Raw genomic sequence first — 13,328 nt, forward strand, 5'->3', positions numbered from 1 at the left:
GTAATTTAGTAGACCAACCATTAGGGGTTGAACTCAGTTTTATGACCTAGCTAAAAGTAGTGTCATTTGAGAACTGAGCATCATCTGCCTAGTTGCAGAAAAGCACAGTTATCCTGCAAAGCCTGTGGCATATTTGTAAACTCCTGTGTGGATGTTTATGTGCCTGTGGCATCCCAAAGGGCACCAGATCTCTGACATTAGGCAAGTGAGTCAGGACCTAGGTGTCTACCTCAGTGAGCTGAATCACTCTTTGGTCTCTGCAGCTTTACTGACTGGATCTCTGTTGATGGACTATAATGGGAGTTTACTTAAATGGAACACCAGTGGACACCTAAATCCCAGTATTTTAATCTCTAACAAAGTTACGTTCCCTTCTTAGCTGTGTCTCTTTCAGAGCTGGAGAGTCATGCTTTGTTGTGTTACTTCCATGCAAGAAGCTTTTATCATGGTTGATTATTCTTGTTGCTTTTTGGTATACCTTTTTTAAGTTCAATTAGACTCTGCTTAAGGGTGGGGGACAACCATAACCGCATGCTATATATGAAATGTGAATGAATTGTAGACTTACAGTTGTGATATAGGGAGGTTTTTTTTATTTGTTCTGCATTTCTTGCTTAGAAGTCCTATTACCTAGCTGAGTTCTGTCTTCATTGTCTGTTTTATAGCTTCAAAATTTCTTTTCTGAGCAGATTTAGATTCTGCCAGTGTGTATGGAAAATATAGATTTGCTCTGTTAAAGTACATTATATTACCTTAATCTGCACTGAAATTTATCTGTCTATCATGTATGTGCTTGTGAGGTTCTTCTGCAATTCCTGTAGTCAACTACCACTTTGATACTAAATTCTTTCTCAAAATTTCAATGGATGTATTCAGTAGGATAGCTGCTAGTACAGCAGAGACTCTTTCCACAATCTCTGTTCTGAAAACAACTACTCTCTCAAAGTAGACAATATCTTTTGTCATAACAAAGCAAGAGTATGAACTGCATACTGTTAGAATAAGAAAGGCAACTGAAATCTCCACAGCCCCTAGAATACTGTGCTTTTCTTTTTCTAAAGTGTATGCATAATAAACTGAGAAGAAAAAAATAACAACCCTTTTGTTAACAGAGTAGTGGCAGAGGCTCTGTGAAACTTTCATATATATTCCCACTGTTGAATTTGCTTACAGCAGCAAAGAACTTTAAATGTTGGTGCCTGCAGTAGTAGAAACTGGTATTATTAATTCATGGATACCTGAGGGGTTTGATAGCTTCTTTTCTTAATTAGCAAAGTATGTAGAACACGTAAAGACATCTTTTTACAGTTTAAAAAATCCTCTATCAGAATTTCACCTGTGAACTACTAGAAAGTAAGAAATTGATCCAATCTGTATAATGCTTTAGCCTGGCTTAGGAAGAAACAGAGCTCATTTTATCTATGCTTGTCACAGATCTACATGGAGGGGAAAACCTGCAGTAAACATTGTTTTTTAAAAATAATTTATAATATTTGTCTCCACAAAAAGATGTATGATGTATTTGGTCGGGAAAATCTGTTTAACCCTGGGCTGTAATTAATTGAACAGTTCTACAGCTTATATTTGCAAGATTACCAAATTCTACTGTATTTAAAGTAAGGAAATACTTTAATAAGAATCAAGTGAGAACTTGCTTTACAATTTTTTTTACTGCATTTATTGTAAAATAGGACAATGTTGCTTTGTCATAATCTGTAACAAGAATTTAAAAGATGTTTTGGCAGGATAAAGTTTCAGATAAATATCATTAGACACAAAGCAACTCTTTGATAGCCCTGAACATATGTCTGCATTTTAGACTCCGTAAAGATCTTTAAAAATCTGGGATGTAATGAAACATTTTCACAAAACTGAGTATTAATTTGGCAAATTCCATCACAACTGTATGTAGATCTGGTTAATGAGACTCATTAGCTCATATTTTTGAAGCACAATAGAGATCAAGCTTCTGGGATATAAACCTATAAAGGTCTTCTATCAAGTTCTTGATCTGTAACAAAAATCAGACAGCTAAATTACCAGTGAATTACATGGAAATAAAGACTTTTTATTCCTTCTATTGACACAGAATTGTTGACTTCACTGTCAGACAGACAGAGGGCATAGATATGAATGTGGCTTGTGTCAAACTTCTGTTTCTTGCATGTTATCTTATCTGAAACGGCTTCATAAGATGGAGTTGAACTCATCCAGGACTGTAAAAGCCTAAGAGATTTGTGGCGGTATTTGAGATCTTAAGGAGTTATGCAATAATTTTGCCAAGACATAGATTAGAAAAGGTGAACAGAAAGGACTCTAAAATCAAACAATTTGGTCTTTCTGATTGTCTACATATGTGTGTGTGTTGATGTACATTGACTTATCAATGAATAAGCATCATCTTTTAAAGTGTTTTCATCTAGTTCTGTGGGTTTTGACAGACATTTTACTTAATTTAACTTTTACTGAAAAGTAATGTGATTCTCACTGACAGCATTTGAATACAGCTTAACCTGATAAATACACTCAGGATGAATTTGATTGACCTCAGGGAGAACTAGAACTAGAAATGTATTTCGTGTAAATGTCATGCTGACTGATTTTATTTATTCTAGTTTTTAATTACATACAAAATCTACAAAAAATAATAGTGCTTTTGCTATTAAAGCTTTGCAAAATTATGTCAAAGCTATGTAGAAAATGGTTTTGACAGATAAGATACAAAATGAGTAACTGTAAAAAAAGTTTGTAACATCATATTGTAGGGAGGCAGATACTACAAAGATCTGAGCTAGTTTGCATTATTTCACATGTTAATTAATGACCTAGAAGTAAAAAGAAACAACATATTAAAATTAACAGGTGATACTAATTTAGAGAGAGTCATAAGCACCTAAATAAGATGGAATGAAAAAAGGAATATAGATGGATGACAAAATAAACTGCATTCAGTTTGGAAAAAAGCTTGTTTTTCCAAAATCATGCATCAAAGCAGATGTGCATGGTATATGTGTGCTCAATATCTGTTTTGGTTTGTAAAGTGTTGGTAAAACAACATGAAGTGTGTATGCAGAAATGAAGTTGATGTGAAGTGAGACATTAGGGCAGGATGGAGAGAAACCCCAGAGAACATAGAAACAGAAGACAATGAATCTGTTTTGGCCTTTGAGAATTGAAACTTTTCTCTTCCCTTTGTACGGGACTCTGTCCCGGCTCTATAGAAAAAGGAAGAGCTGGGAAGTCAGGAAGGAACAATAACAAAACAACTGAACACCTGAAGCAATTCACTTCTATTACCTGCATTGCAAAGGGAAATGTTATCTTTTGGAGGCACCTGTCTCGCTCCTTTGGCTAACCTGTATTAGATGTGTAATGATTAAATGGATGATGTTAGGTGAGATGAATCCTGATTCTTGCATGCAGGAAAAGATTCTTCTGAGAATGAAATGCATAGGGGTTTTCTCATTGTTTCCTTGCAGTAATTACTAGTGGCCTCCTCTGCCCTTCCTCTGTTGTAGCTGTGTTTCAGAACAACCTTATTTCTCTGAGAGTGACCATGTCAGACTGGAGGAATCTTTAATCTTTCCATGACTGTCTAAGAAGACCTATTTCTTGAGGTGCTGAGGAGGCACTGCTTACAACCAGAGTCACAGCAGGTGGATTTGTGACCAGTGTAAAGAGAAGGGATTACTGAAATTTCTTCTGGAACTATTTTTAATAAACTGCATATTAGTTTCCCAGCAGAGGAGTCTCTATCTAGATTCTACCTTTTGTGATTCTACAGTATTTTTTTGCTTTGCTGAAATTTTTGAGATGTGGTATTCATGCCTTTTTTAGCACCTGCTCTGCTTGTTGGAAACGTTCTTGCAATATACTTTTATTTTCCTAATTCTTAAGTTGCCTGGCAATTATTCTTCTTAGCTTATTAGAAACTATAAAATACAAATGAGGGAGACCTGGATGTCTCTTTAGCAAAATTTAGGCCAGGGCTAAATTTATGTTTGATTGCACTTGAGAGATCAAGTGCAATACATAGGCGACTAAGCTAAGGTTTTCTATGCTCAGTGTTGCACCCTACTAGACAGAAAAAAAATGAAGTAAAAAATGGGAACAAATAAATGTGCCTGTGGAATTTATTGCATAGAATTTAAACTAAAAGGGTGAAAAAACCCCGGAGAGGCAGAAAAAGGAAACAAAACACGCCCAAAGAGTTAAGAAAGATGTAGACATTTTATGCTGGTAGTTTCTTGATACATTTTAGTATCTCAGTGTAGTTTTTTGACTGACAGTAATACATGGTACATGTAGGAAAAAGGGCAATACATTCAAATTTTAAGAATGTAATATCAACTTTCCCTCTTCTGGTCTGAATCTCTAGATAAGGAAAACCACAAGTATTATGGATACTGCGGGACATTCAGGAGAGTGAGACATTGCACAGTGAGCTTCTGCCCAAAAGACATCAGATTTCATATGGAGCGCCCCCCACCCACCCCTCCAGAATCTGAAAGGCTTTATTACCATGGTTGGAGCAGTGGATGAAAGCATTTAGATTAACCCTGCACTAAAAGAGAATCTCCTGAAGCAAAGTCCTTTTTTAGTATAGTAATTAGGATTCATTCTGGTGCAGGGCACAAGTGATGCAGCTCTTCTGAAGCCTAAAGAGCTGTGGAAACCACCTTGGGTTGTTGTGGCCAACATAGGTGAGAGCTGGTGGCTGAACTCGAGCTAAGGCAATGTCAAGCCAGTTGCATATGTTTGCAGCATGACGCTGGGATATCTGGTCTGGCTTTTCGTGGAAATTGCATCCTCAAAGCTCCTTAGTTTCCGAGTATAGCTTCCAGAGCTAAAAGCAGACATACTGTTTCCAGTCAGAGGCTGGCACTTTGAGCTGTAGCTGGATTCTCAGCTCTTACTTTGAGCTCATCAAGTCCACTGAACGTAAGTTGGCCCTGAAGTCTTTGCAGCTCTGACTCTTAATTTGTTGTCCATGCCCAGTCCACATGAATAGACAGAAGTTTGAGGGTTGGGAAATACTGGAAAAATACTTTTAATCACTTGACAGTGAAAGGCTTGAAAAAAGGTGTTTTTATTGTTTTGTAAATGAAAGTCAACACTGTTATGGTCTGTGTTGAGTCAAGGTAATTTTAATGTACTGCCACAGTTAGTGGATAAATGAACCATGAACTGTGTGTATTTCTTATAAAAAGAAATGTATTTCATAGCATTTTTCTAAAGAGTTGGATGGTAGTAAGCTATGTAATCAAAAAGCTCACAAAACAAACATTTGTTATTTCTCTCCACAAATCCAGCTTTGAAAACAGACTTATTCCAGCTGAAGCTGACCTTTCATTTGAGTGGAAAATAAATTACTTCAGCTTGTGTTTTTGCAAGATGCTGAAGTCAACTAAAAAATCATAAGGCAAATTAAAAAACACCCTTAAAAATATAAACAAAATTCCTTGTGTTTTAAAGATATTTTTGTAATTTTAGGTTCTGAAACACTTCTGGATGTTTGGAGTGCCGATTGTTTTAAATCTTCTCTCGTACTACACATTTATGTGTTAACTATTTCTGCAACAATTTGGATGCGTCAAATTATTTGTGTGGTTTCAGGAAGCCACAGAGGACACAAGGAGAGATTTGAGACTTAGTTCATGAGTTCCCTGGTCATATGTTACAGCAGTATCATTCAGCTGCGTAGTGGGTTTGCATGGTAAGGTTTCAGTAGCAAGGGGGCTACAGGAGTGGCTTCTGTGAGAAGATGCCAGAAGTTTCTTCCATGTCCAATGGAGCCAATGTCAGCCAGTTCCCAGGCGGACCCACCACTGGCCAAGGCTGAGCTAAGTAGCAGCGGTGGTAGCACCTTGGGGGTAACATATTAAGAAGGTGTGAGGAAGGGGGGAACTGCAGCGGAAGAAAGGAGTGAGAATATGTGAGAGCAACAACTGCAGACACCCAGGTCTAGTGCAGAAGGAGGGGCAGGAGGGGCTCCAGGCATCAGAGCCGAGATTCCCCGGCAGCCCATGGTGAAGCCCACAGTGAGACAGGCTGTGCCCCTCAGCCCTTGGAAGGTAACAGTGGAGCAGATCCCCACCTGCAGCCCATGGAGGACCCCACACTGGAGCAGGTGGATGCCTGAAGGAGGCTGTGACCCTGTGGGTGGTCTGTGCTTGGAGCAGCCTCCTGGCAGGACCTGTGGGGAGAGGAGCCCACACTGGAGCAGGTTTGCTGGCAGGACCTGTGACCCCACGGGGGAGCCAGGCTGGAGTAGTGTGTGAACTGCAGCTAGTGGTAAGGACTCACAGTGGAGAAGTTCATGGAGAACTGCCTCCCATGGGAGGGACCCCACACGGGAGCAGGGAAGGAGTGTGAGGAGGAAGGAGCAGCAGAAACAACATGTGATGAACTGACCACAACCCCCATTCCCTGTTCCCCTGCGCCACTCAGGGGAAGGAGGTAGAGAAATTGGGAGTGGAGTTAAGCCTGGGAAGAAGGGAGGGGTGGGGGGAAGGTGTTTTTTTCTGATTTGAATGGTAATAAATTAAACTAATTTCCCCAAGTTGAGCCTGTTTGACCATGACAGTAATTACTGAGTGATCTCCCTGTCCTTATCTTGACCCACGAGCCTTTTGTTATATTTTCTCTCCCCTGTCTGGGTGAGGAGGAGAGTGAAAGAGCAGTTTCAGTGGACACCTGGCATTCAGCCAGGGTCAAACCACCACAAGCTGAAATCAGCATAGATGTAAAATTGGATCAGCACTGTAGATAGTCATAGCCTAGCAGAAAAGGCCTTACTCTGTGTAAGCACTGCTCAGCAGTAATGAAGACATGCCTGCGTTATCAAGTTTCCAGCACAAATCCAAAGCGTAGCCCCATACTAGCTGCTAAGAAGAAAATTGACTCTATCCCAGACAAAACTAGTGCAGAGAATGAATGAATAAATTGTGGGAGTTTATTTTCTAACCTGTATAGTTAATGACTAGAGAAGGCTAAGGGATAGAGAGCCATTTCTTTCAATAACTGAACTTACTTTTAATAATTTAGCTGTCCTTTGCTTTAAATTGGAGTCCCTTTCGAGGCTGACATGTTTGGATACCTCACTCTGCTTTGGTCTGCTTGGGAAGCAGACAAGACAGAGTTCATAGAAACAAATTCACCTTCTAGTGAAGGTAAGATACTACTGCTAGTGAGAAGGAGATGGTGCTGTCACCTGGCATCAGTGAGCCTCTGGCAAGTTAATTAGCAATGGAAATTTGTCTCCTTCCCTGCTTTGTTGAGGGTGCTGCCAGGAGTACCCTATTTGGCACTCCTTCCAGGGCCTTTTCTCATTCTTAAGTTTCTTTTTTTTATCTTCTTTTAGCCCTTTCTCTCTCAGGAGGGATTTGTGTCCACTATCTTGGGCCCGATGGAAGAACTCTTATAATCTTTTGATTTTCTCTGATTCTTCTTACCATCCTCACTCTTCATCTTCCATACCAAACTGTCTCACTTCTTATTCAGCTAGTATAGCAACCTGCTAGAAACATTTTTTTCATTATCTTAGTCAGGTTCCTACAAGAGTAGTGTTTAACACTACTGTAGGAAAACAGAACAGTCTTTTTTGGTTTGAATGCTTTAGCTTTGTCTTCACTGAGGAGGTGCATGTTTTCTGTTATTTTACATCACCATGAAGAAAGAAAACGCCATTTAGATTTACAGCATCTGGAGGATAAAATAGGACTAATAAGATGTATTCATATTCACTGCACTGTAAATGTTCAAGTATACGTTTGTAATAGTGTCTTATAACTCTCAGTTGCTTTAAATTCGGTACAGCATATCCCAGTACATGCAGTTTTGGAGAGCTGTAAGGAGGCAGTAGCCATTGGTATTATGTTGGTAACTAAGAGTAATGTATTGCTCTCTTCATTTGAAAGCAATTTTTTCTGTACTGTCAAACTGATCCATTTTAGAGCTGCTTTTAAAAAGCTGTTTATCAACACAACTGTTAAGAGGTTTATACCACAGTAGTCAGCAGTGTGTACACTCACAAGGTACAGATGCTGAAATAATTTTCCAGTATTTTTCCTTCAAGCACATAAAAGTCCCAGATTCATCTCACATAACTCCAGTCTCTCAAATGAGGTATCTGGAATAGGAATATAGTAGCTCTGTTTGGTAGGGAGTGAAAGGCATGTGTGAGGGGCTCAAGTACAGAGCAGCAGCCCTCTAAAAATTAAATCTCTTAAGAAGGTTAAGATACTGAGGAATCAATTTCAGCATTCGAAGATTGAATTTAAGGGCATACATTTTCAAGTCAAAATTCTTCATTGTGGTTCTAGCCACTATTGAAGAGAAGTGTAGGAATAATAGCGCAGGGAGGTCAGTTTCTTCCATTCTTTTAGATAACTCAGGATGTTGGCGATGCTGTAATGCTCAGCGGAATTTGGGAAATCTCTATGATTTATGAAGTCAGACTTCAGAGGAACCCAAATTCCACCATCAGCGTGAACACACCATAATATGAGACAGGCAGTGCTGATTTACCACATAAATTAATCATTAAGAGTGGAAGTCTGTAAGTCACAAAGGCCAGATGTTCATCTCTGTTTTGCTGGTGGAATGAAACAGAAATGTGATCATCAACATCTAATCTAGTTAATTGAAGAGTTGCCCAAACTAATTCTGGTCATTCTAAACCCATGGGCAAAATTGATCTTCTCCTTGTATTTTTTAAGTCTGTCTCCTGAGTGATTAAGAGAGGTTCATAGAATGAGTTTAGTTAGTGGGAAGAGGGAATCTGCTTGGTATGCTGCAATTATTTCTGTTTCAAAGGAAAAATGGTTAAAAAATAACAAAGAATTAACAGCATGTAGTCTAAAGCCCAAAAACGTACATATCTAAATGTAGACAGTGAGTTCTTGTCTGCTTTTCTTCTGGAATATGATGTTGTTGTTTTCTTTTGTCACATATTTATCCAGAAAAGTATCCAGACCATGTTTTGCATTTGTGATGTTTTAAGGCTTCTATACTTAATTCATTACTGCCAGGGAGGAAGTTGACTACACACAAGATGTATTTTTGTGTTTGCTTTCATTTATGGATGACTGCAATTCAATATGTTACTCATATACAGATAGCCCAAAAAAATGGTTAGACATAGCAAAGCAAATTGAATAATCCTGGAGACATCCTCAAGGTTTATGTAGCACAGACTACAGACTTGTGACACCTACTGTGGTCAAGGTGCCTTACTGGTCTCTCGGTTGAAGCTTTCCCTGAAGCAGGATTGAAGATTACAGGGCCAAAATTCTAGTATAAGAAAAGAATTAGTTGTGATCTTGTTTCTGTATTTATTTATGCACTCAGGACTATAATTTTTTTGAACATTATCTAGGAATCTTTTTCTTAACCACTATGGGCTCAGGCCAGACTGAAAGTTATCTGTCATAACTTATATACAAATTCCAAACCTAGCTTTGTAGAGCCGTAAGTTCTCTAAAAAACCACCAGCCAACCAAACAAGTGGAAAACCTTCACACATTTTAATAGGTAATATATGGTTCTCCTTGAGTTAGATAGGTATGTCCAGTAGAAACTGGATTAGCCCCCATGTGTCCTAATGAGGGCCTGAAAAGACAAGCAGTCAAGTAATACCAATTTTGAAATGCTGACCAAGCTAACTTGCCAGGCATATGGCTTCCAGGAGTGCATCTTCAGTGGTGTTTTATTTTGAGTCAGGAGTGCAAAATTTAATCCTCCTTACAAACTTTTCTTTTGTTTACATCGCAGAGTGATTTTGGTCCACGTGAACTGCATGTCAGGACTTCAGGTTTCACTCTACAGATCTGCTACTACTGGTTTTTAGCACTTGCTAATGCTAAAGAGCATGTGAGAGGCAGTCCTCATGCACTGAAGGCTAGTTGAACTGGACTACAAATATTGAGTCAGTTACTAGAGAAGGTGCCCTATTTAATTTTTTGTGTTAGAGATCAAACTAGGGGCATGAATAACTTGCCAAGAGTAAAAAAGGAAATTTCTGACAAAAAGTGAAAAATAAATACTGTTTCTCACAGTATTGTCTTCCTTCCCTATAACACTTTGCAGTTTATAATTGTCCCTTCTGTTCCTAGAAAAAAACCAACAAAAAAAAACCCAAACAAAAAAAACCCCTAACACAAAGAAACAAGAGTATTAAACTGTAGCAGTAATTCTCTTACAGCATTTAACACCTTGATAAATATAGTAACTGAATTCATGGCAACCATTCATCAGATAATTTAATTTCCTATTATTTTTCTTGTTCAACAGGTGATATATGCCCTCAACGCTAAGAATGATGAACATGAGGCTAGTATACAGGCTCTGAGAGAGGCTCATGAAGAAGAAATTCAGCACGTTCTTGCTGAGACAAGGGAAACGATTCTCCAGTGTAAAAGCAAAGCTGAAGAAGAACAATTGCTGAGGAAACACATTCAGGCCCTTGAAATTGCAGTAGAACACCACAGGAGACTAAAGGAAAAAGCCTTGGCAGAGTTAACACTCTGCAAGAAGCAGGTGGAAGGGAGGGAGCCGAGAGCAGAAGCAAACCAAGCACAGACAGTCCTTTCTACAGACACAGTAGATACCAATGCAGACTTTGAAAACAAGCTTCTACATTTAAATCAGGAGTCTGGTGGACTGCTAAATGAATGCAAAGCATCTGGGAGAGAAAATCTAGATAAAAAAGTAAATTTAGATGAAAAATACAGTGTGGAAGGACAGGCTCTAATAAATAAGATGGAAGACCTGAAGAGTGAGAACCAGAGAGCAACTGAAGAATATACACTGAAAACAAGCAAACTGCAAGCCTCTTATGAGAGGGAAAAAGAGACTTTGAAAAGAGCTATGCACCAATCTATAACAGAAACAAACAATTATCAGCAAAGAGAAATGGAGCAAAGGAAGAGCTCAGAGGCTGAGGAAGGTTTTTTGCTGCAGCACGTAAAGAAGCTGGAGGCAGACCTCGAGGAGAAAAGCCAGAAGATAAATGAGAGGAAGAAGCATTCCCAGAAAATGAAGGAAAGAATACAGGTAGAGTATGAGACTGTGATCCCTACCTCTGCCTATAAAGGTGCAAATTATAATTCTTCAGGGGAAGAAAGGTCTTTTAAATTTCACACAGAGTCAAATGCTTTGTAAGCAATAAAGCAGTTTCAGAGGCTTAGAAGACAAATAGGATGGACATAGTGCTGAAAGTTCTAGAGAAGGAGTTAAGATAATTAGTAACTCATTTGGTGAACTCTTTGAACACTAGACTTTGTATTCCCTGAGGGAGGACAGAGGTAAAATTTGCCTATTGACTGAACAGAGATTTACCTAACAGGGTTAGATGAGAGACCTGAGCTAGCAAGTTGGGAATCAAGTGGCTTTTATTGTCTGACTCTTGCAACAGTTTCTTGTACCAAGTGACATTTAATGAAGTGTTCTTTACAGCTGTGAAGTTTTATGTGCTGTACCATGAGACTTTCACCATCAGTTTTCACTTCACACTTTGCCTGTCTACCCTAGCTGGTGTATGTCTCACACATCTGCAGCACAGCTCTGCAGCCCCTTTCTGCTTAACTGCATCATGTATCAGATGCAGTTTCAGAGGTTATAGAATCATAGAATCATTTAGGTTGGAAAAGACCTTTGAGATCATAAAGTCCAACCATTAACCCACAACTTCCAAGTCCATCACTAAACCATGCCTCTAAGCACCATATCTACACATTTTTTGAACACCTCAAGGGATGGTAATTCCACCACCTCCCTGGGCAATGTTCCAATGCTTGACTGCCTTTTCAGTGAAGAAATATTTCCTAATATCCAATCTAAACTTCCCCTGGCATAACTTGAGGCTGTTTTGTCTTGTCCTATCGCTTGTTACTTGGGAGAAGACACTGGCCTCCACCTCGCTGCAACCTCCTTTCAGGGGTAGCTGTAGAGAGCAATAAGGTCTCCCCTGAGCCTCCTCCTCTCCAGGCTAAACAACCCCACTTCCTCAGCTGCTCCTCATAAGACTTTTGCTCCAGACCCTTCACCAGCCCCGTTGCCCTTCTCTGGACATGCTTCAGCACCTCAATGTCTTTCTTGGAGTGAGGGGCCCAAAACTGAGCAGAGGATTCAATGTGCGGTCTCACCAGTGCCGAGTACAAGGGAACAATCACTTCCCTTATCCTGCTGGCCACACTGTTTCTGATACAAGCCAGGATGTTGGTGGCCTCCTTGGCCCCCTGAGCACACCACTGGCTCATGTTCAGCTGGCTGTCAACCAGCACTCCTAGGTCCTTTTTCACTGGGCGGCTTTTCAGCCACTCTTCCCCAAGCCTGTAGTGCTGCGTGGGGTTGTTGTGACCCAGGTGCAGGCCCTGGCACTTCTTGTTGAACCTCATAAAATTGGCCTCAGCCCACCAGTCCAGGCTGGCACATCATGGGCATCAGGGAAATCCATAATACCTGTTTCAATAAGGAAAAGTGTCCTGGCTCTGTAGAAGTTAGAAGCGATAGAGGGGAAGAGGGGAAGTAAGATCCTGATTTCTTGTGGGTACTTGAAGTAACATTCAGGAGAAATGAAGAATGGTAACATGAAAATTTATGCACATGGTTTACTGTTCTGTTTTATCATATAAAAAATCCAGTCTTTTAGGAATAAATAATGTAAACCATGATAGGAACTAGAAAGAAGAAGGTGGTGTCATTAGCAATTTGATTTATAAATTCAGTGTCATCTGGATAAAAGTGAAGTATTTTCTGAGTGACATGCTCAACTTGTACATTTCAGATCCTCTGAGTCTCTGGAATGAGGCTGATTTACACACCACTGGAGAATATTGCCTTGAATGTTAAAAGGGAGAGCCTCAGACTAGCATAAATCTGGAAGAAGGAAAATGGACACAATGTTATTTTCTGTTTCTCTTAAATAAAGTAGAAGTTTCTCCTTTCTAAATTGGCTACTTCTGATGCCCCCATTAAATACTACATTGGTTTCAGAATCCTGTGGACAACGGCAGACTGGGAAACAGATGTTTCATTAATCAGTAGTACCTCTGATCATTAGTAAATACTAGCAAGAATAGCTATTATAAGGCTTGAAAGATAAAACGACTGATGTTTAAGCAAGATGACTTTTCTGTTTTCCCCTTAGCGTATGCCAAGAGGTTCGAGATCTTTAGATGAAAGGTATCACATTAGGGCACATATGCAAAGATACAAAAGATGACAAGTTATTAAGTCTCATCTGTTCAGTCTGCTTTTGGAAGAATTTTGGCATATGCCAGAGGTGAAAGGATCAAGCTTACCTTTTAAGTTTTCAACTGTAGAGA

The 13,328-nt window shown here is 39.4% G+C and overlaps 1 protein-coding gene across 7 annotated transcripts in view; it reads left to right on the forward strand.

Moving 5' to 3' along the window:
* The window catches only part of FAM184B (family with sequence similarity 184 member B), a 51,988-nt gene that overhangs the window by 16,848 nt on the left and 21,812 nt on the right, over positions 1-13,328 (forward strand). For all 7 annotated transcript variants that reach the window (XR_003555408.2, XM_055795469.1, XM_027789625.2 and 4 more), the window contains one exon: positions 10,294-11,055. Coding sequence is in view for 6 of the 7 variants with exons in the window: in XM_055795469.1 (XP_055651444.1) it covers positions 10,294-11,055 (762 nt within the window). In the remaining variant the exon portion in view is untranslated. The remainder of the gene's footprint in view (positions 1-10,293; positions 11,056-13,328) is intronic.

The sequence above is a fragment of the Falco peregrinus genome, chromosome 2, assembly GCF_023634155.1.
Source record: "Falco peregrinus isolate bFalPer1 chromosome 2, bFalPer1.pri, whole genome shotgun sequence".
Lineage (NCBI taxonomy): Eukaryota > Metazoa > Chordata > Aves > Falconiformes > Falconidae > Falco > Falco peregrinus.